The sequence below is a fragment of the Cyrtonyx montezumae genome, unplaced genomic scaffold (assembly GCF_038088225.1).
Source record: "Cyrtonyx montezumae isolate F1298 unplaced genomic scaffold, pur_monq_1.0 scaffold_0, whole genome shotgun sequence".
Lineage (NCBI taxonomy): Eukaryota > Metazoa > Chordata > Aves > Galliformes > Odontophoridae > Cyrtonyx > Cyrtonyx montezumae.
This window is the reverse complement of record NW_027071824.1, coordinates 36,088,827-36,111,218: the sequence shown is the minus strand read 5'-3', so window position 1 is coordinate 36,111,218 and position 22,392 is coordinate 36,088,827. Positions and strand designations below refer to the sequence as shown.

General features: G+C 37.1%; 2 protein-coding genes across 2 annotated transcripts; one reads left to right on the top strand and one right to left on the bottom strand.

Moving 5' to 3' along the window:
* On the top strand, positions 1-22,241 carry TFB1M (transcription factor B1, mitochondrial). Its single transcript, XM_065732594.1, has 7 exons — positions 1-138; positions 1,595-1,746; positions 3,931-4,039; positions 5,695-5,846; positions 9,687-9,806; positions 19,973-20,100; positions 21,887-22,241. The coding sequence occupies exons 1-7, from the start codon at positions 6-8 to the stop codon at positions 22,143-22,145; spliced, it is 1,053 nt and encodes a 350-aa protein (XP_065588666.1). The 5' UTR covers positions 1-5; the 3' UTR covers positions 22,146-22,241.
* Positions 13,109-13,768, bottom strand: CLDN20 (claudin 20). The gene has a single exon (XM_065736652.1). The coding sequence runs from the start codon at positions 13,766-13,768 to the stop codon at positions 13,109-13,111; it is 660 nt and encodes a 219-aa protein (XP_065592724.1).
* Positions 22,242-22,392: the final 151 nt, after the last annotated feature.

Below are 22,392 nucleotides of genomic sequence, written 5' to 3'. Positions count from 1 at the left end.
GTCCGATGGCTGCTGCAGGAAAGGCGGCTGCTTTCAATCTGCCTCCTCTGCCAACGGTGGGGGAGATCATTAAGCTTTTTCGTCTTCGGGCACAGAAACAACTTTCCCAGAATTTTTTGCTGGACTTGCGATTGACAGGTTAAATTTTTTATTTTATGCATCTTTAGCTATTATGAAGTGTATGTCTTGAGTTTCTTTAGAATCTGGTTTCTAGCTAAGGAGATGTTTGCCTGATGGCATCCGTCAAATATATGACAGTCAAGGCTTCTTTGAAAGCAGGTTTAGCTTAGACTTCTTCACTTTGCTTGTACATGCCTATGAAACATGTTTCTTTATAAATTATATAGGAATGTACCTAAAAATTATTCTATAAAGTATCAATATCAAAATATCAATTCAGTGCAAAACTTCAGGCCTGTATAGTAGCATTTCTATCAAGTACTGTCGTTTAATAAGAACTGTAAACAATTATCAAAGCGTTGCCAAATTTTGGTAAGTTAAAGGTGAGTTGAGTTTATATGTTTGATTCAAAAAATGAAGGAGTTCCTTCAGGTTATTATATATCACAACAAGTACTGTTAGTCTTTCTGTATTTTAATATATTATGTACTGTAGTTAGGAAGATTGGTTGTGTCAGTCTGTCAGAAATTTTGTAGATTTTTGGACCAGTCACAATTGAGTTTTCTGCACTTTCATCTCAGCAGTGCCTGACAAACATGGCGATGTGCAATCCACAGCAGATTTCTGTACTGTCCAAGTGGTGTTTGGGTTTTACAGTAATCAGTGCAGTGTATCTTCATGTAGCCACTGATTCAATTATACATTGCTATTCAAGCTGATAAAAACTAGGAACATGAATATAAAACTCTGTTCCCTCTTATGAATAACTAGATTTATGCTGGAGTAAAAATCTGAATATGTTTAGTAAAACCTTATAATAGATTTTCAGAATCTCTTGTTTTTGTTACATATTTAGAAGACTTGCAGAGTGAGCAGTATAGTTTCCCTCAGCATTGCACTGCATGCTTCCTAAGAATCTTTGTTTCATTAGCTATATGTTTAATCCTTACTTAAAGCCTTTTTCAATTGTTAATCTGTTTCCCTCCTAATCTGTAATGAATTCCAATGTTGTATTTTATGTACAGTAGTCTTAGAGCTTCACTGTATCCTTTTTGCATCTTATTTCCTCAAAACAGGTGTTTTGTAGAGATACAACTTTATGAAGATAAGTATTGAAACAGCAGATTGTTGAGTGCTTACATACAGTAGGAGTAACAGTACTGCTGGTTTACAGATAAAAAGTAATACTCTCCTTTTATTTGATTCTGTAATGAGCAACAATGTACATGAAAGACAGTAAACTGGAAATAGCTTTTCTTTAAACATTGGAACAGTAAAGCAGTATCTCTTGGCATGAAACAAATCTGAATTCTGTGCAGTCTAGCAGGCATGTGATTGTGTAAGTGGGATGTGTCACTGTTTGTGCCTATTCGGAGATAAACTCATTGTTTATTGTTAGAGTGAAAGTGTGCTTATCTTAGTAAGCCGGATCCTTTGGAGAATAAAGGCTTAGTGTGTTCTTATTGTCTTGCAGACAAGATAGTGAGACAAGCTGGCAAGCTGAAAAATGCTTATGTCTGCGAAGTGGGCCCTGGGCCAGGAGGAATTACCAGGTCTATTCTCAGTGCTGGTGTTGATCAACTCCTCTTGGTTGAAAAAGATACTCGATTTATTCCAGGATTGCAGGTATCAATTGCAGAGTGGTTCGTATAAATGTACGCGTGAACATTTTAAGAACATAAAAAGCTGCAAAGTGTCTTACTTAGATCAGAGCATTGAAAACAACTTGATACTTTGGCTGGAATCGGAGTTGTCATTTGCTTGAAATGAAAACGTTTACTATGGCAATTAATTGATCCTGACTTATAATGAGCAGCCATTGTCTATTCCTGACGTGATGCTGCAACTGAATAAAGGTTGTCTGCTTTTTAATGCTGGGATGTTTCGAGTGCTTTACAGAGGCTACCCATGAAATAGTTTGAAGGTTGAAGTTGATGTCCTTTGATCTCATTTTTCATTTTAATTCTAATAATTTTTCTTAAAGGTTATAAAATAATGACCACGTATCTCCAGTTAAAACAGTTCCTTGCAGGTTCACATTCAGGTACAGAGGAATAAAACAAGCATTTATTTCACATCTTTAAAAAAACAAATTAAAAAAAAACAAAAACACGTGAATTCTTAAATTCATGCTCCTTTTTGTAGTTGGAAGTTCACAGCTCAAGTGAGGTGAAACAATTCAGGCATTTCTTAAATAACATCTATATGTGTTGCTGTTAAAATTTCCTGTTTTAGAATTTGACTGTATAAACCTTGCGAGAAAAATAGTGACTAAAATGTGTTCAGTTATGACAGGGGTTTTTTGTGTTTTTTTTTTTCCAAAAAAAAACCTTTCTTTTGTGATACTATAGGTTATATTGCCTCTTTTTTTCTCTCTGTTTCTTTATTAAATGCTGTATCAATAATTGAATGCCCATAAAACTTTGTTGATTTATATAACAAAAAATGTCAGAAACTAAGTAAAAGCCCCTAATTGTTATTTATAAATGTCTTTTTAGGTATTTATAAGACTTTGATATGAAGCATGCAGCATTTTTCATTAGCTGTTTTTCTGTCTGTGATCTCTATCATAAGGCTGAAGTTGGGATCCTCTTTACTGCAAAATGAAAATATAGTAAAGAACATATGTGTTCAGAGTAACAGTTTACACAAGCTAAGAGTCTGTCAGTTCTGTCTCACTCTTAAAAGAATCACAAACACCCTATGCTGTGTGCCCTATTACTTGTTAGGCTGGAAAGATTTGTGAGGAGAGAGAAGATGCTCTCAGTTAGAGAGGAATCTGAATATACAGTTCTTCCAGGAAGATACTCTAGTTTTCTTGAACCCCTTTGGGGTTTTTTTATGCCCTTTCACTTGTGTCTGAAGTACAAGAGGATCTGCATGATGGGAAAGTACTCAGCTCTTGTACTCTGAAGTCCTGGAACCATGTTAACTGCACATGTTGGCCTTAAAATGAAGAAAGCTTCACTGACTTCCCTCAGTTTCTGGCTTCAAAATGAATGTATACAATTGTGATTTTCTGCTGTCAAATAGATTTCTCAATTATGTTAAGTATGATATTAAATAAAGCCCACATCCCTTCTGACATGGAAACTAATATTAAAAAACAGTAGAACGTGTTTTACTAATCCTTTGCGTAGGCAGCTGTTGGTTTCCTCTTGTGCTGTTTTCTGAATTTATTGATCTTAAATTATATTTCATCCTGTTACAGCACTTGGAATAGTATCAAAGAATGATTTGTCAAATCATGGCAGATTAGTGAATTTGTATGCAACATGATTGCTGATGTAATGGGAAGGCCCATTAAGTGATTCAGGGTTGTGGCTACATTTGTTTTTCTAGTTGAAAATAATTGCACTTAAATCATGTGGAATCATAAAACCATAGAATGGTTTGGGTTGGAAGGGAACTTAAAAGATCATCCAGCACTCTGCCATGGGCAAGAACATGTTCTACTGTAATAGATCCAAAACCCTTCCAAAACCTTGCTACTTGCGTTACCAATTAATAGTGTAGATTTTGTTAGTTGTCTTTGCTGAAGAGAATCTTGTCAGCCTTTTCAGGTTTAAACTCTCTGTTAGGAATTGTGCAGCTGTGAATAGTAAGGTTTTAGGTGCATAGTGAACTTTTTTCACTAGTGCTTGCTTTTTTGAAGGTAAATAGTTATTAAGTGTGCTTAGTTTTAATTGCTGCCATGTTTTGTATATTGAAGAAAAGCATATAGCAGGGATTTCACTCATGCTATGGATGATGCTGAAAATCACAGTGGTTAATACTCACTGTAAATTCTAATTGTTTCCATACGAACAGATGCTGTCCGATGCAGCTCCAGGAAAAGTCCGCATTGTTCATGGAGATATTCTGACATATAAGATGGAGAAGGCTTTTCCAAATCACTTAAAGAAGAACTGGGAGGATGGTTGGTATTTGGGCATGTTTTGGTTTCATTTTAAGGCTTCTGAATTAAGTGCAGAGGTATAGGTGGAATTCACTCAGTGCTTGCATTGTTCTGTTCCAAAGCATTTTGAAAATAAGGAGAGCAAGCAGCCAACTTTCTTTCTGTAAGGAAACAATTAGAGAATCATCTTCCTCTTTTAAGGAAGAGCAGAATTTGTGTGGGATTCACTTTAGTCAACTATATGAGAAGCTTTGCAGTTATTTGCCTTAGGGTATCGTAACTGTATATTAGCAAATCTTGGGAAGCGTAAAAGTAAACCAAATTGTATGCTTTCTTCCAAGCTTCTTTCTGTTTGGAAGAAGACAAGCCATCACTGTCATTGTTCCACTGAAGAAATTTCTTTAACTTCCTTTGAAGCTTTTAGAAAATGTGTTCAGAAAAACTGGGCTTTCTTACTGCTTTGATTTCAAGTGAATACCTTTGACAAAAGTAGAGTCTAATCAGAGATTGATTGAATGATTTTTCAAGTCTGCTTTCTTGTGACTTAATTTCACCTTCATTCTGAAACGTTTAACAGATGAATTGGAAATAACCTCTCCAGTCCCTTTTCCAGATCTCTGTGTTTAGGGTAGAGTCGCTTTCTGCAGTGCCTAAAGATCAGTAAACTCATTTCTTACTTACTGACCAAATGGGTTTATGAGGGTATATGGCTTTTAAAAATCTACCTTTCTTGTACATGTGTACCCATAAGTCACTGTTGTCTTTGGGACTAGTTAATTAGAGGTAAGATATACTTTTACTCTACTATTGCCTTATGAAAATCTGAAATACTTGCAGATTTCAAAAATACGCTTATCTGACTCTGGTATTTGAGAAATATCACAAATATCCTAGAAATATCCCAGCCTAGAAAGTGAATAATAAGTAAACTGTGCCTAAAACCCAGCTTGAATTTGTTATTGTCATTGTCATTCATGTAACTAAATACTGCAGTATCTAAGAAGCAGTAACACTTTCTTCTGTCCACCTCTACTGCAGTACATATGTTGTGTTGTATAACGTGTGTTGATGCAGTGCAGAATTGAACAATACATAACTTTGCACAGCTAAGGAGCTGTCATGTGCATGTGCATAGTTCTAAAGCTTTCTGATTTCATATAGGACTCTGTGCAGAGTCTTTAATTGGAGATAAGTTAAAGTTTTGACTGCCCTGAGTCTTCAAAGTCTCTCGGACAAAACATTTTGGGACAGAATAATGAGCGTGGCTATTTTCTCTGTATCCGATAGTCATAGTGGAATGACAGTTGAAATGTCTAAATTGTGTATTTTTGCTATTTTGGAGCAGCTCAGCTGAAATCTATCCATAGCTGAAAATCAGCTGGAAGCTACTGATATATTCTAATCTAAATGAGAACCAAACCTAATCTTTTTTTTTCTTTTTGCAACTAACTGTCATAAACAGTAACAGTTATGTCAGTGTAAGACAATTACAAATGGAAAGGAATAATTTTAGTGTGGCACAATAAAAATCGCTTTTATATTTTATGTCTAGATTGATAGGTTCACGTTTCTTACATAAATATTCTTTCATAGCAGATCTTATCCCAAACTTGTTCACTGTTGTTTTTTTTTGTTCGTTTGTTTTTGGTTTTTTTTCCTCCATCAAATGTGAACAGAGCCACCAAATATTCACATCATTGGAAATCTACCCTTCAGTGTTTCAACTCCTCTAATCATTAAATGGCTTGCAAATGTTTCCAGAAGAGATGGCCCTTTTATTTATGGAAGAACGCAGATGACGCTGACTTTTCAGAAGGAAGTTGCAGAGGTAAGGTGTTAGTTTTCCCTAGATTTTTAAGATGACAAAGATTATGTAACATATACTTTTTTGAAGTGCAACGACAATCTCAGTAGCCAGTTTAAAAAATAAATAAATAAAGTAAGAAAATGTTGATTCACTTTTTAGTTTATGTACTTGTAAATTATGAATTTTAATGTTTGGCACATAATTTATTCTTTATTATGGAGAGATGTATCTCCTTAAGATGCTTGATCTGTTTGTTTTTTTAAGTATGATTTCTTCAACTGACTCTGGTTTAAACAAGACTTGATTTCAGAATTATTAATGGATTTCTCCTAGGATTGTGAGAGTAAAAAAACATCATTTGAGTTCTGTCACAGCAAATTCAGGAGTAAACTGAGGTTTTTACCATGTCTTATTAGTCAGATTCCCAAAGAAGGACAAATTGATTTGCTATGTATTGCTGTTATAACTAGGTAAATTAATATTAGGAGGACTTAGCCTAGAATGCTTTCAGACTTAACAGTTTATTTCTTTTGCCATTGCATAAAACATACCATAAATCTGGAAATTTGTTGTGATTCTATGATTCTCATCTGAATCCCAGTTGTTGTTTTATTTTTTATTAAAAAACAAAAACAACTGTGCATCAGTCAGAAGATCACATCAGTACAGATTAGAGGAGGACCTGCTGGAGATGAGCTCTGCAGAAAAGGACCTGGTAGTACTGGTGTACAGCAGGACGGCTGTGAGCCAGTCGTGTGCCCTCGTGACCAAGAAGGCCAGTGGTATGCTGGGGTGCATCAAAGAGAGGATACATTAAAAAGAGGGTGGCCAACAGGTCGAGGGAGGTGATCCTCCCCCTCTGCTCTGCCACATTTAGACCGCTCTGTCCAGTTCTGGGCTCCTCAGTTAAAAAATAAATAAATAAAATAGGGATCTCTTAGAAGTCCAGTGGAGGTCTATGAAGGTAATTCAGGGCCTGGAGCACCTCCTGTATGAGGAAAGACTGCATAACCTGGGTCTGTTCAGCCTGGGGAAAAGAAGACTGAGAAAGGATCTGATAAATGTTTATAGATATCTAAAGGGAGTTGGGAAGCAAATAAATGAGTCCAGGCTTGGCTTCTCTGTGGTGAATAGCAATAGGGCAAGGAGTAATGTCCTAAAACTTGAATGTAGAAAGTTCAGTACCAACGTGGAAGAACTTCTTACAGTAAGGGTGACTGAGCCCTGGAACATGTTGCCCAGAGAGGCTACGGAGTCTCCTTCTCTGGAGATATTCAAGACCTTTCTGGATGCCTGCCTGTGTGACCTGTTGTAGGGAACTTGCTTCAGCCAGGGGGGTTGGACTCCATCTCTTGAAGTCCATTCCAACCCCTGTGATTCCATATTCTATGCAACTGAATTTGGTATCTGTTCAGCTTGAAATAGGAAGTAACAAGTTTCCTTTATGCAACTGAAATGTATATGTTGCTTTAATTTTAAACTTTTACAATTAAAATTATAAACATGAAATTTTGCTCTGTTTTTTACTGTATGCAAATTAATTGTTTATACGTGTACATGGCATGTCTGCTGTCATTTTGGGGTCATAGAAAAACAACCTGTGCTGGTACTGCTTTAGCTCTGCAGTCAGGTTTCAAGAAAAGTACTGAAGTTGTTCCAGCAGATGGCTCTAAAGAACACAAGGGATGAATGTTTGTTATGAAATGAGCAGGGTTTTTTTAATTCAGTTCTTAGCTCAAGCTGTTCTGTTTTCCAGAAGGACTTTGTGTCATCTGAGATTATACCCTGTTGCAAAATATGGCTCATGGACTAAGATAGAAAATGCATAGTGATGATGAATAATAAACAAAGACTTGTGTCAGCAGTGAAAAAAGTGGCTTAGTGCTGAGATCATAAATGGACTTTGTGCTTTATATAGCTGTAACCAGATGCATACACTGATGGTGACATGCAGATTGTAGTGCTTCTGCACCCAACATAGCTCAAATGAGATGCAAAATGCCGTGCACTCCTAAATTCTTTGTACTTAGAAAGATAAGAAGTTAAAAACACCAGGAAGTGGAGTGGTACATTCAAAACTGTACAGTTAATCAGTGTTAATTGTTGACTTTACATTCTGGGATATCATGATTTGTGTACTTACACTTATTCAAGCACAGATTCCCCTGATGCAAAAAATTTCATAGTTTATGGTTTGTCTTTTCGTAATGAACGCTCATTTGGGATACATTATTTTGTTTAATGATTAGGAGGAGTGATAATGAAAACTTTCCTGTGGCTCTTGAAGTAGCTTAACCATTGATATTTAGCAACTGCAGGCATTGCAGCTTACAGGTAATATTCTTAGCATTTTTGCAAAGTGCATACTCAAGTATATTCCTGCAGATGTGATTGAAGTTACTTAAGAAGTTACTACCCAGAGGTGGATGTTTTTAAGTTATTCCCTCTGTAAACTGAGAGGCAGGAACTAAGCCTGAAACTTGTTTTCATGGAAAATAGACTGGTTTGTTTGAATTGACATTTGAAGAGCTGTAAGTGCTGTGCATTTCATTTCCATTGCAGTTAAGGAAGTGCATATCTGATGGCTTTGCTGTTACACTTTCTTATCAGTTTCCTTTTTTTCTTTTCTGTTTTTATTTATTTATTTTAGTAAGTTTCCTCTAGAGCAATAAAAGATAGTTTTAAATGCTCATGTAGGCTAAAAGAATCACTGAGTTTTGCATTCTGAGAAATTGTTGAAAAGGATTTTATTTGTTTCATGCTCATGCTTAAACTGCCATTTAGGAGACTTGTTGCAAACAGAGTTAAAATAAGAGAAAATCATAAGCAGTAGCTTTAGTGGGTTTTTTTTCTGACGTAGTTTGGGCAGGGTTTCATCAGTCCAGATTTCACATGATGCTATACGATATATAGATGTTATTATATATGTAAATTACTGTTTTTTTAATGTTAAGGTAGTGATAAATGAGAAATCTTCAAAATTCTTCAAAATTCATTTGTTACCTGTAATGTTCTCCACCATTTGAGAGATGTTTTATTGAGAGCTTTTTGTGTTTTGTCTAAAGTCCCTGTTCAACCTGGTCTAGGGAGCCTACTTTGGCAGGGGGGTTGGATTAGATGAGCTCTAAAGGTCGCTTCCAACCCCTGCAGTACTGTGAAGTCTTAGTTTTGCTAGCAAAACAAGCAGACCATGCTTCATGTCAGTTTGTGCAAGTGTGGAAAACCTCTTTTGTCTGGGCGATTTTTTTATAACCTTTGTAAGAAATTCCTTGGGAAAATCAGAGAACTGCTCATTTAAATTTTAAGTATTAAATGCTTTTATTGTTAGGTATCTAAACTTCAGAAGATTAGAATTCCTTGCATACGTGGTAAGCATAGATCAGTTTATAACAGAGACATTGTTCAGTTTCTGATTTTGAGCTTATGGAGCTTTAATTTTGGAGAAGAAAGGAAGGAAAAAAATAAAAAAGATCCAGAAACAGTGGAAGGAAAGGATGAGAAAATAGTATCAGCCAGCCAGCACTGTTTTGATTTGAATTCTGCAGTCACGGTGGTTTAGTCTTCTCAAGTTCCCATATAAAATTGTGTTGACATTTATTAAGTTCTGCAGAAGTTCAAGGAGCTCTTTTTCCATGTGCAGTGATTGAAGGGCTGAGGTTGTAAATTAGCATATCATGATGAAATGCTATTACATAGGAGAAAATAATCCTGTATGATTTGGGCATAAACTCTGATGTGAGCTCTTAAGAATGAGTTGTTTTATTTGATTTGTCTTTGATTTCAGTGGTAATCAAGCTTTCGTGTAATTGACAGTTTTGTCCATTCAGCTTCACTGATTCATGTGTTTTGGTTCTTGAACAGAGGCTTACAGCTAATACAGGAGGCAAGCAACGTAGCAGACTGTCCATCATGTCTCAGCATCTCTGCACTGTTGAGAACTGTTTTATAATTCCAGGCCAAGCATTTGTTCCAAAGCCAGATGTAAGTTTTGATATGTTCTTCTGATTTTATTGTTAATTCCTCAGTTAGGCAGTGTGTCAGATATTCAGACAGGAAAGCAGTTGGGTGCTTCAGTTCAACGTCTCCATACTACTGAGTAAGGTGATGTGATAAACCTGAAAGTGAAGCGTCCATGGCTCAAAAAGATGCTTTTGTTTCTGGTTACCGAGAACTTGGCTTTGAAATCCAAGTCTATTTGCAAGATCATTGTATTTATTTGGATGTATCTGGAGATTTAAATTTAGTGACAGGATAGTCTACTAGGACTGCAGCATCTTTGAAAAGCTAATTATTTTACAGCTTGCAGTTACAGACAGTGCCTGCAAAATTTGTTGTGTCTTCTGAAAGGTCTTGATTCATAAAAGTGTTTCGAATGCCACAGATCTCTATTTTTACCACACCTGTAGTCTGTGCATTTCACCTTACTCATCTTCAGCATTTTGCACTCCTTCATATTTGCGGTAGCACTTAGTCATCTACATCCCACTCCCTGTTTAAAAAAGTAACCATTTTTTCTCTCTCCTATCTGCATTTTTGTATGTGTTTGTTTGTATTGGGACATTTTCTAACTGCTTTTTTTTTTCCAAAAATATTTTGAGGATTTTTAACCTGACAGTTAATTATGTGGAATAGTGTTCAGTAAGGCCAGAATTCCAATTTTTTGGGTGCAATATGGATACATAGGAGAGCTGTGGTGAAAAATTTTGTGCCATCTGTGTCTCAGCACTGGGCAGCTATAACTGAAATTTCCATTTTCCTGTACAGAATAGGCTTTAATTGATTGAGAGGGAGAGAGAGCTCATGAAGGTATGACAAATGGCTCAGTATAATCAAACCCTGTAATCAGTTGTTGCTTAGTTGAATGAAGATCTCTCGAAAAGGCACCATTACTAAAGTTGAACATGTATTTATTTAATGTATTTCTTTAATTTACAGCAAATATAAATTTAATTGCAAAGGCTGATAATACAAGCTTTTCAGGCACACCTGTTGCTCTGTATGTTTCCTTCTAACTCCTGTTGAGTCTTGATCTTCTGTTTTGTTGGTTTCTTTTTGGGGTGGATTGAAATGGTTTGAGATGTTACTGTTGCTGGTAGAACCTTTGCTTTCTTGGAAAGCTCTTGCAGCATGCTGTGAATGGTGCAGCTCTGTGCTTGATTTTTATTTCATAGCTGTCCAAACAAGTTCAGGTACTTCTGTGTGAAGTTTTAGAAAGGAACATGTACTGCTTATGTAACTGCAGAATGTTTTATTTTGCTTGGAGTTTACTATTAACTATTTTTTTTTCCATACGTAAAAACGTCTTTGGTTCCTGTTTTATGAATGTTAGTTTTCATTCGCATATGTTAGCACTGATCACAGCATGGTGTCATGTCAGGCCTCAAACAAAAGGTGGAGAAGAATGGTTTCTGGAAACAAGTTGTTCACCTCATTTGCTCAGTGAATGAGTATTTTAATAATACCTATGAATGTTGAGTCATAATGGGTTTCTGTCTTATGGAACAAGATGGTGCTGCACAACATTTTGTCTTAAGTGAAGAAAAATTAGCTTTTTGCTCATAGTTATGTCTCTGCAAAACTAAGTAACTGCTGACAAAAGTAGTAGGAATAGTACAAAAGAAACTCCCTGATGAATAGATAAACTCAGAATGGCTACGTAACAGTCATAATAAGAGCAAGATGAAGTTTGGAGTTTCTTTCAAAGAATGCATATGTCAGAACAATTTTTTTTATATTAGATATAAAACATTTGATTTTCTAAAATGATGTAACAGAAGATTTTATGTTTTCCAGCACCTTAATTCCATAGATAATGTTATGGTTGCTTTCACACAATCACAAAACTGTAGGGGCTGCAAGGGACCTCTAGAGATCATTTAGTCCAACCCCCCTGCCAAAGCAGCTCCCTAGCCCAGGTTGCACAAGTAGGCATCCAGGGGTTCTTTATACTGTTATTGTGAATTTGGGGGTAATAATATGAGAACTGAAAGTTGCATATGAACACAGAAAACAAATAGCAGTTGTATTTGTTGAAAGACTTGTCCAAGATTATAATATTCCTGAATTTAAGGGCCTGCATCGTATCCTCTTACTTGTGCTAATAAATGGGCATCAGTTTGATTCTTGTTCAGTGAATATTTAAATGGTACATTTGCCAATGACCAATGAGAAACAAAATCTTTTAATTGAAAGAAAAGGTTAAGGGATCTAAGATAACTGATCAAAATAAGAGTTAACAAATACATTTAAGTGTAGCAGCGTTCTCTTTATCACCATTGTCTATTACATTTTATACTAACAAGATACCTGGGAGTGGGCCTGAAACATACCTTAGTGGAATAAATAAAAGCACCTATAGAGTTCTTTTAGAAGGTTAGAAATGTTCAAGGCAGTAAATGGTAGCTGTAAGCCAAATGCTTCCAGATTCATCATGTCAATAGATGAATAGTTTGTATCCCACATTATAGTTTGCAGACGACTTTATAGTCACGGTTACGTTTCAGTTGTACTACTCTTCAAGTCTAAAACACTCACTGTATTGTAATAGATAAGCAGCAACTGGAGAGTGCCCAACCAGCATTTCTTTAGCAGTAATAAGTGAAACCCACAGCAGGTGGCAGTTCACGGAGAGAGAGACATTTTTGGCAACATCTGAATGATACCACTGATTCTCCTTCCTCATAATGCAAATGCTGCACAGCTAAGGATTGTGCTGGTTTGGTGGGGGTCTTTTGGTATTGGGTGATCTGTTTATTTTTTTGCTCTGTATGTTATTGTTGTTTAGAAAATCTAGTTACTAAGACAACTTAGAAAAGAAAGGCAGATGTCTTCTTTACTTAAAAATTGTTGAACTAGGCTTTTTGGACAGAGAAAGACTGAGTTTTTTCCTTGCATCATAATTATAAGGAAAAAGGTAAAATACTGTGTAGAGCATTCTGTTACGAGTAGCCTGATTTACTATATAAGCATCTTTGCTGTAACAAGCTGTCAGTACACTAAATGTACTGTTGCTTATGCTGAAATAATTTATTTTTTTCTTCAGTGAATCTTTCTTGAAACATCAAAGAGAATGGTTTGAAAAGTCAATCAAAAAATACTCTTGCAGCAGCCTCAAGCACTGTTTCCTATCTTGTTCATTTTGCTGGTATCACTAAGAAGAAAATACCTTATTTAAATATAATTACAGCCCAGATATAAGAAAATTTAAGTGTCATCCATTCTTTAAAGTAATCAGAGTACACTTAGCAATAAAAAAAATCCTCAATGGATAGAGACAACTGTATTTACACGTAGTCCTTCAGGTTGTAACCTGCATTGCCCTCCTGCATTGGGGATGGGAGATGTTGCTGCTTTGGAGAATAAATCCATGCTCCTTGCTGCTTTTCAAAGCAGGAAGTGCAGAAAATCACACCTGCAACAAGCAGAAACCCTGCTGAAATGAATCCTATATAAACCGCTCCTCCCGGTTCGTGTTTACTGCTCTCTGGGATGGTCTGGTCCAGAAAATTGGAAATGATTTCTCTCGTGTACCAAGATGTTGGTACTAATCCAAAAATTCCTGCGAGAATGAAGCAGACTCCTCCAGCAAAACAGGTGTGACTTTTGCTGTCGGTGTCCCCTCCCAACTTTGTACATTTCATTCCAACTGTAGCGATGCAGATCCCAAAGGCTGAGAGGATGCAAGACAGTACCATGGTGGTTCGTGCAGTCTGGATGTAGATGGGGAGAGACAGAACGGAGTATTTCAGGGTACAGCTGAACATCCCGGTACTGTACCATGTGCAGTCCATCCACAGTCCTTGCATCTGTGTTATAGCTGTTATGATGTTGGAACCAACATCTGCATTTACCTTCCAGTTCGGTAGCAAGGTAGCTGCGATGTCTCCAAAAACACCAAACAAAGCCAGCATAAAAGCAAAGAACTGCAGACCAGCTGATGCCATGTTTATCTGCTGTCCCCTTTTGTCTGCCTGCTTCTCTCTTGTAAATGCGTGCAACTGGTTGGCAGCTTCGTAGCCAAGGCTGTAGCTGGCTGTGGGATAGAGAGGAGGGGGAGGAGAAGTGCAGCGAGAAAGAAAAAGAAATCAGCAAACAAAAAAACCTTGCATTTAAAATCAGAGCGATGTGAATGAGTAACTGAATGTGACCCTGCAAGCGGATGAGAGCAGCTGAGCAGCTTTATGCAGGGCACTTGCTTATCAGTGATAACAAACGGACAGTGTTTTAGCATTGCCTGTGAGGGGGAGCTACTCTGTCGTGTGCGATTGCAAGCCACCAAACAAAGTGTAGTTTGGTACCAGAGTGGGGTTCAGTTGTAGTACGCAGACTCAGGCTTACTGGGCAACTACACATTGTAAGTGGAATGTTAGAAACTTGCAGATTATCAGCCGTTGTGGAAGAAGATTGTGGTGAAAGATGTACTGTACTCTCTGCACACCTTCCCTAAGTGTGTTGATGACTGTAGTTGTCGCTCCTGTTGACTGTTCTTTAGCAAAGAGCACTAATCGTACTGATGATATTATCTGTCACAGTTCCAAGTAACCCTTTCTTTCAGCTTGTTAAGCACTGGTGTTCTTCAATAACGTTAGCAAATCTATTTTTTTGAACGTGAGTGAGATGGCACTTAGTTTTTGCAGTATTTTCATAATTAAGTCACACATACAACATATCAGAATAACTACTTTACTTTCACTTAGTGGTTCTCTGTCCTCAGCATTGACAAGTAGTCTTAGCAAATCTGCCATAGGAGTGAATACAGCATGCTTTTGTCTACAAAATGCTATTTTTAATACTTGTGGTACTACTTAGTTGTGTAAGAGCATTTTTTTTAAGTCAGAAACCTATCTAAAATAATCTGCAAATTTGCCTCACAGTGGCACTTCTTAAAATGTCTCAAAAAGCAAAAATGCTGTTTTTGCTTTAAAGGCCAAACTTCATTTAGTAAATTAGAACATTTAGTTGGTAAGAAACAACTGTGAAAATGGAATTGTTACCATTGCATCAGCGGGACCATTGAGGTAGCAGAGACAGAACGGTTTGAAACCTGTCATGAGGATTATAAAAGGCATCCTGCATTTAGAGCAGGGCTGGATAATAGGCAGTTCTTGTTCTTTTTTTTAATCAGTGTGGTAAAGAAAGGGCAGTCCTCCCACTTCCTCAGACAGTCTGTCTAAGTAGGAGCAATAATAATGGAATTGGTCTGTAGCAATAAATGTTTTTGAAAACCCACAATAATAGGGATACAGTTGAAGTGAGTGGAGCACGAGATAACTGTAGCATTGTACACTTATTTCATATTTTTATACTTAGGACAGCAAGCTTTTGATCAGTGTGATGTTAGTGGCATTACATATCAAGTAATTCTCTAATTCTGTAGTACAGGATTAGTAATAAATTAGAATTTATATACTGTACTCAATTCAGGTAACTGTTCAAGTTTGTGCTAATTTGTCCAGCATAAATGTATGTATGTACAAAAATGATTATAGATAAGGTGAATGTGATAGCAGCTGATCTATTTGGAAACCTTGTTTCCAAGTCTCACCTATTTCCAAATACTATCAGTTAGTTCAGAGTGTGAAGAACTGCTTTCAGCAAATACATATCATTTTCTGTGCCAGGCTCATGGGAAAGATGGCTTATTGTCCTTTTGCAGAAGGAACTGACATGTTCCTGGTAGCTCAGAAGTCACTCAAAAGCTTCTGGAAGATCTTGTTAGGACCTTGAGTTAGTCTTTTTATTGTTTCCTTTTTAAAAATGCAGCTCCAGCACGCACACATTAAGCCAAAACACTGTGAATGGTAGTCATACTTTTATAATTAATGGGGTGAACTGAATTAAAGGTATGATAAAATCAAGTATAAGCATTGTAAGTGTAATAGAAGATACAGTTATTGTACATTCCTGTTTGTGTAACACTTACTGCTGGATGTGAGGTCTGAGGTGTTTTCTTCACTGTCGATGTCCTGGAAATATAGGGTTTCTCTTGAATGGAACTGTCCCTTCTCATATAAAACTGCATTGGCATGCATTAACAAAGTTTCGTGGACTGTTGTTGTTTCTCTTCTCTACAGCAAGTGCAGCGCTGTTGTTTGTTCCCTCTCTTAGTTCCATCTACCAGAGAATAAAGGACTACTTTGTTTAATGAGTTTTGTTTGACCAACACTTAGAAAGGGAAAGCAAAGAGATTATAGAGAAAAATACATGGAGGCTCTTAGTGCTAAACGCATGACAGTATCCAAGTCCTAAGATTAAAGCTGCCAACAGTGATTAAAAGGGAGGAGTAAAATCATAAGACTTATGAATTTTGGGCTGGATATGATTCATATAAGTTGATCTGAGTTCTGTAGAGTGTGTTTTTTTGTTAGCTTTTTTTTTTTCCTCTTGGTGTTTTTGTTTCATTTTTTTAATCACGTAAAATCTTATTATGAGTTTAAACTTCCTAGGAAAGAACTAAGCAATGTGTTTTAATTTAATTGGAGCAGCAGCACATTTCTCTTCAGCTACAGGTTTTGCTTACCTGTCCTTGGTAGCTTTAGCCTTCAGTTGGTCATCCTTTACCCTGTTACCTTTCCGTTACATATAAAATAATGAGGAGTAAAGCTGCTCTAAATCTGACATGGTAATTGCAACCTATTGCCTCTACAAACCAGGGTGAGAAATCACAAAGCCAAGAGAAAAATCTTTCTGACTGTAGCAGTGGCACAGCCATAGGTTCTGGTTTTGAGTTCTGGTTTCCCATGTCCAAGTCTGTGTTTCAAAAGATTTGGGGGAATAGAATTGTTTTATTTTCACTTGCCAGCGAAGAACGTTTTACATCCTCAGGTTTGTCCCTTTAGACACTGTGCCATTTAATAGCTGGTCAGTTGTCACATCTAAGAGAAGTTTCTCTGTTGCCAGATAGGCACAAGTGTGATCGTTCAGTAGCTGCAGTAGGAGCTGATGTAATGTGTGAACTCTGGCGCTACGTATTCCGTTGTCCTCAAGGATTTTTCTGCTTGTCAAGAGCTTTCTACAACACTGAGCAAACTGGTATGAGCTTTGGAGCAGAGAATATTTGGACCACAGTGTGGTTTCCTTAGGTTTGGAAGGCATTTGTGATACCCTCAGAACGCTCTTCAAAGAATTAAGTTGTCACAGAGGTCTCTGTGGGGATAAATAGTTGGCTGAAAGATTAGGTACAAGCAGATAGATAGAAATAAATGGTCAGTGGAATTGTACAGCAAATTAAGCAAATGCTTGTGCTGCATAACCTAGAGTCTGGAAAAATGTGAAGATGTAAAACTTCATGAAAATCATGAGAGTAGTAAAGATGAAGTTTAACTCTGAAAAAATTGCAAAAGGACTTTTATAATGCTACTAATTGGATGATAAAATAGCGAATTAAAATGAAGCTTTAATGCCTAGGATGTGACAGATGAGGGGAAGAACACTGCTCACATCACACGTGTAGTAACAATCTCTGAATTCATTAACCTGAAATGAGCTTTTGTAGGAAAGATCACTGTGGTGCTTTAAAGAGCCTCATTTAGGTGGCTTGTGATCAGAAAAGAAGTGGTTAGTAAGGTAGTCAGAAGCCTGAACTGCGTGAGAAATTATAAATAATGCAGTGCCTCTTCATCCAGAGCTCCTTGTTGTGAGGAGATCTTTGTTAATGAACTGAGAACTGCTAACTGTCCTTGGGAAGGAAACTTTCATCTTTTCCAGTACACGGTAATAAGAAGTTGTATATTACTGCTTTCGGTTCAGTGCCACAGTTATCTTCTGCTGGAGAGGGGAGCAAAGTGAAACCCTTACAGCAGAAAAAGGAGCTGTGAGCAGCATACCTTGTGTATCCAGACAGAATGCATGTCTGGAGCATACAGACACAGTGCTGGTGTTGAGTGCTTGGTTCATGGAGGTACTGCTTTAGAACTATCTTATTAGTATTTAAGGCAGTCTGCTTTAATGAAGTCTAATATGTTCTGCTTAAGTTTCAGCTCTCTGTAGGAGAAAATTACAGCTTGGGAAAAGATACGTGGGTTTGCTTTTAATACAGGCTTGTTGCAAGATACAGGTATTGCCCATCGTGAGATCTCTGTTGCTAACAGTTAGTAAAAAATTGTCTCATTTAGGCTCATTCTGATTTTAGTGCATTGACAACAGACTTAATTATATTGTACTTTGTCACATGTTCCTCCTGCCTCACTAGAACATAAACCTTCTTTCTACTCATACTCTAAAACAGTAAGGGGAGAATAATAGTTATACTATTGACAGTTCAGAATATATTGGTAGGATTTTCATATTCATTAATTTATTAGAATTGAATATTATTCTGAAAATATTGGCGGGGCAAAAAAATACTAAAAGTAAAATTATCTTCAGATTAACTTGTGCATTCTGTGTGCTCTTGTGTCCTCTGTATTGGTTTTCATAATTCTCTCTGTTTTATGCATATTAAAAAGGTTAGTGAAACATAGCTTGGATAATTCTAAAGGAGTGGCCAATTAGAAGTGAAAAGCTTTCCCTGTATCTGTCGCTATAGTAACCAGGCAGCTTTCCTGGGCTCCGAAGAAAACAGTGTCTGTAATGGAACAAATGCTGAGGAGGGCTGTTTTCTTTCAGAAGCAGCAGTTATTGCCTACCAGCCTCGATATTGCAAGTTGAGCTGTGTTTTTTTCTCTTAGAAGTTTACACTGTGTTGTTTTTTCTTATCCTTTACAATTCTGTTGTCAGAGATGGAGCTCCTTCCTCTCAAAAGCTGAGGCGTCTTCATGCCTTACTGGCAATGGATTCTGCAAAATTAAAGGGGGGAGGACGTCCCAAACGGTCTCCATTGGTTGTCTTGTCCCTAGTTTTGTGGGGCAAATCACAGAATTGCAGAATGTCAGGGATTGAAATGTACTGTCATATTTCTTGACAAAGATGTAGATAAGCAGACATGCATGTAAATAGTAGAGTGGAAGGAGGTGGTTGGTCACGCAAAGGATGTATTTACCCTGTTCAAAAAGCTTAAATGTTCTGATGTTCTATGTGAACACAAGTTTTCGTTGTGTGTTCATGTTCCTCCTTACGGGTAGAGGTGTGCAGTGTTAGAAGCAATGAGAAATTAAAAAATGATTTCATAGAAGTGTGCATTTTTCCCAACAGATTCTATATGCCAGGTTTTTACTTGTCTTCTCACTTTTAAATATGCACTTGTGACAGTTCTTTTAACCATTTTTACATTTTAGTCATGAAAGCAGTTTTTCTATCTTAGTCTTGTAAAAAAGAGTCCAGCTCACAGAAAGAGTGGAAAAGCAAAAACAAAAACTAAGTATTTTTCAGGGTGTTTTTATGTGATACAGTGTCACCGTGACTGCATGACATATTGTGTTTTTTATATGTACATCTGTGTATACTGAAGGCAGGATGTTGTTTCAGTCTGTTTTCAGACACAAGGGAAGTGGCCTGTCTGTGAACCAGGCTGATCGAGGAACTATAGAAGAAAAGAACAACTGTTAAAAGAGATCTGTGCGGAAACATTCAAATGTAATTTTGGATTAACGGTGGTAGAGCACAGCATAAATTGACTCTGAATACGGAGTTCAGTCATCACTTAAATTGAATGCAGACTTATTTTGATCTGCCATCCCTTTGAATAGATACGAGCTTTAAAATCTTAATATACTGAAAAGTAACTCCTTGGCTTTCATTTTGTCAGAGCCCTAGAGCAACAGAAAATATATAGGGAATGGCTTTGATTTCTAATTGTAATTCCAATTTTCTCCAGCTGCCCTTCAGCCTGTATGCCTAATATTGTCTAATTTGTGTATCATGTCAGAATTGTCCTGCAGAAGGATCTGAAGAAAAGAGTGCTAATTACTTTACAGATGACATGGACGTTGTGCTGGGTGGAGGAAGTGCTGTGGGGAAAAAAGTACTAAGTACTAATGGTGTGTGAACTAATTAGAAATATGTAGATAACCAAGGAAGTCTAAAATTCTACAGGGCTTTGAAAGTTAAGTCAAATCAAGTACCGTGACACTGGTTATCACACAGCCGTTAACCTGTCACAGTGTCCTGCTGTGTTCTGCCTGTTTCTTGATGCATAAACTGTAAAGAAGTATGGTGTCTCAGAGGAACGCATCTGCCCGGATACACTGATGTTTTGTTTTTCCTTGCAGGTGGATGTGGCGGTTGTGCATTTCACTCCATTGGTGGAACCAAAGATACGGCAGCCGTTTGAGCTAGTAGAAAAAGTGGTTCAAAGTGTTTTTCAATTTAGAAGAAAATACTGCTGCCGTGGAGTTGAGTAAGGAACTTGAAGGAAAAATCCTCTGTTTGTTTTTATTTGCTCTATTTAAATATGCCATTCATAGTTCATCAAATCTTTCAATTTCAGAACAGAGACAAAATTATGAGCTGAATGCCTCTCTGTTTTCACTGTATAATAATTACTGTGCATTTTTGTTAGACTAATTGAAGCTGCTAAAATTACTGGGATAAACTGGTGATCTTTCCAATTTGTGTCACTCTGATAATTGAACAAAATAATAACAGTATCAACAACAAAAGCAACTGAAAATCAGTAGCATTTGTTGGTTGAGTTGAGTTAAAAGATGAGAGTCTCAGAATTCTGAACTGACGATTGCAATTCTGTAAAGAGAACATTCTATCTGTGGGAAATTTTACTTATTTGGAGGGATAGTGTCAAAAGGTCAAATTCTTACTTCTGTGCTTGCCCTTGTATGGAGTTTTATTGCCTGTTTGAAAACCCTTGTGTCTCATTGAGTGAATTTACTAGGTTCTCTAACTGAGTGCAGGAAGACTTCAGTCTGTTCTCCAGGAATCCTGTTAAAACTTGAGTATAAATACATGTCTGACTTGACTTGGTATGGGAGGAGCCCTGTGTGAGGCATTGTAGAAATATATGACAGAGCTGCTGTTAGGGAACTGGAGGCATAGGGCTGTAGTTCAGGGTGGCAATTTTTCTGGGCATGGTTTTGAAGCAGTTTAGGATGGCTGCCATCTTGCTAAACTACTCCAAGCCTTATGTAATGGTATTTTGAAGGTGAACACAGAATTTTGCCTTCAGTTTCTAGACGGAGAAGTGTTGTTTGTTTGCTTTTGAGGCAGCGAATGGTACTGTTGTCTGGAATTCAAAACTGCATGCTAATTTGCCTGCATTAAAGTTTCAGTATGTATTTGAAAATGGTGAGAAAACGAGTTGTCCAAATTAGCTGGCTTTGTATTTGATTTACAGTCTTCATGAATGAGTGGCTTCAGTTGACAATGTAATCAGGAGGCGCATGCAATTAGCATGTATATGTTACGTAGAATATTTTTGACCAAGTTTTTTGTTAAAATAATCAACTAAACTATTGTAGAATGTGAAACAGCTAATAACAACTAACTGCTGGACATTCTTTTGTGGCAAGGAGGGCAAATCTGAACTTTTGATCATCACATATTCCATAACAGATTATCATACTTTAGCCCTAGCACACAGCTAAGAAATACAATCCTCTTATTCTTTAGCTGATCTGGAAAAAAAAAAAGGAGCAACTTGTGGAGCAAAATGTGGCTATTACAAGATACTGTGTAAAAACAAGGTAATAGACTGAGTGTACAGTTGTGTTTAACTTCTGGGACCTGAAAGAGACATGGCATGTAAGATTAAACTATTAAATCCAGGAAAAAAAATAGGGTAATTTGAGTTACTGCTCGTGTATATGACCTTTCATAGTCTATGTAGGAAAGGTGATTAAACATTTTTGGCTAGAGTAACGTCTGAAAATAATGGAGATATCTTTAATCAAGTCCTTGAGGCACAGTGTGTCTTAAGCCAGGTTGTTCCCAGACCTCTTTAGACCTCTTTTTAGCTTTTTGTTCTTTCTGTCGACCAAGAGCCAACTGTCAGTTAGTTACACAAAGCTTTTTGCCTGGCTTTTCAGAGGCAAACTGGAGCATTTTAAAGGTTGATGTATGTATGACAGAAGCAGATAACTGGAAAATTGAGGCATGCTTATCAACTTTGTGTATCTTCATGGAAACTGAATTGCTTGCACTTGTCTGTCTTCTCTTTGCCCTGCCTTTAGGATCTTGTTTCCTGAAAGTGAACGTTTGAAAAAAACAGAACAGTTGATGATGGCAGCAGATGTCGATCCGACTCTGCGTCCTTTTCAGCTCACTATGTCGCACTTTAGAAATCTGTGCAATACATACAGGAAGATGTGTGATGAAGACCCGAGCCTTTTTGCATACAGTTACAGAGAAGAGCTGAGGCAGAAGAAGAGGAGGCATTCCCCTGAAAGTACTGACCAGCTAGAACAAACTGAAGAGGAGAATCAACTGTAATTGCAGCAGACTGAATTGGGATTTAACTTGTTGATCTAGAGCTGTTGATTTATGTATTCTCACATCTGTTCAGGTATGGAAGAAATAACTTTTGAAAAAGTGGCCTATTTCATTTGTTCTGTTCAGCTGTAGACAAAAGTTGTAGGACAGTCCACTTACAATGTGCCTAGTGATTCTTCTCACTTCAGGGGACAGACCACACGCCCAGAACAAGGTATGTTGCGAGATACGTAATTAAGTTGGAATT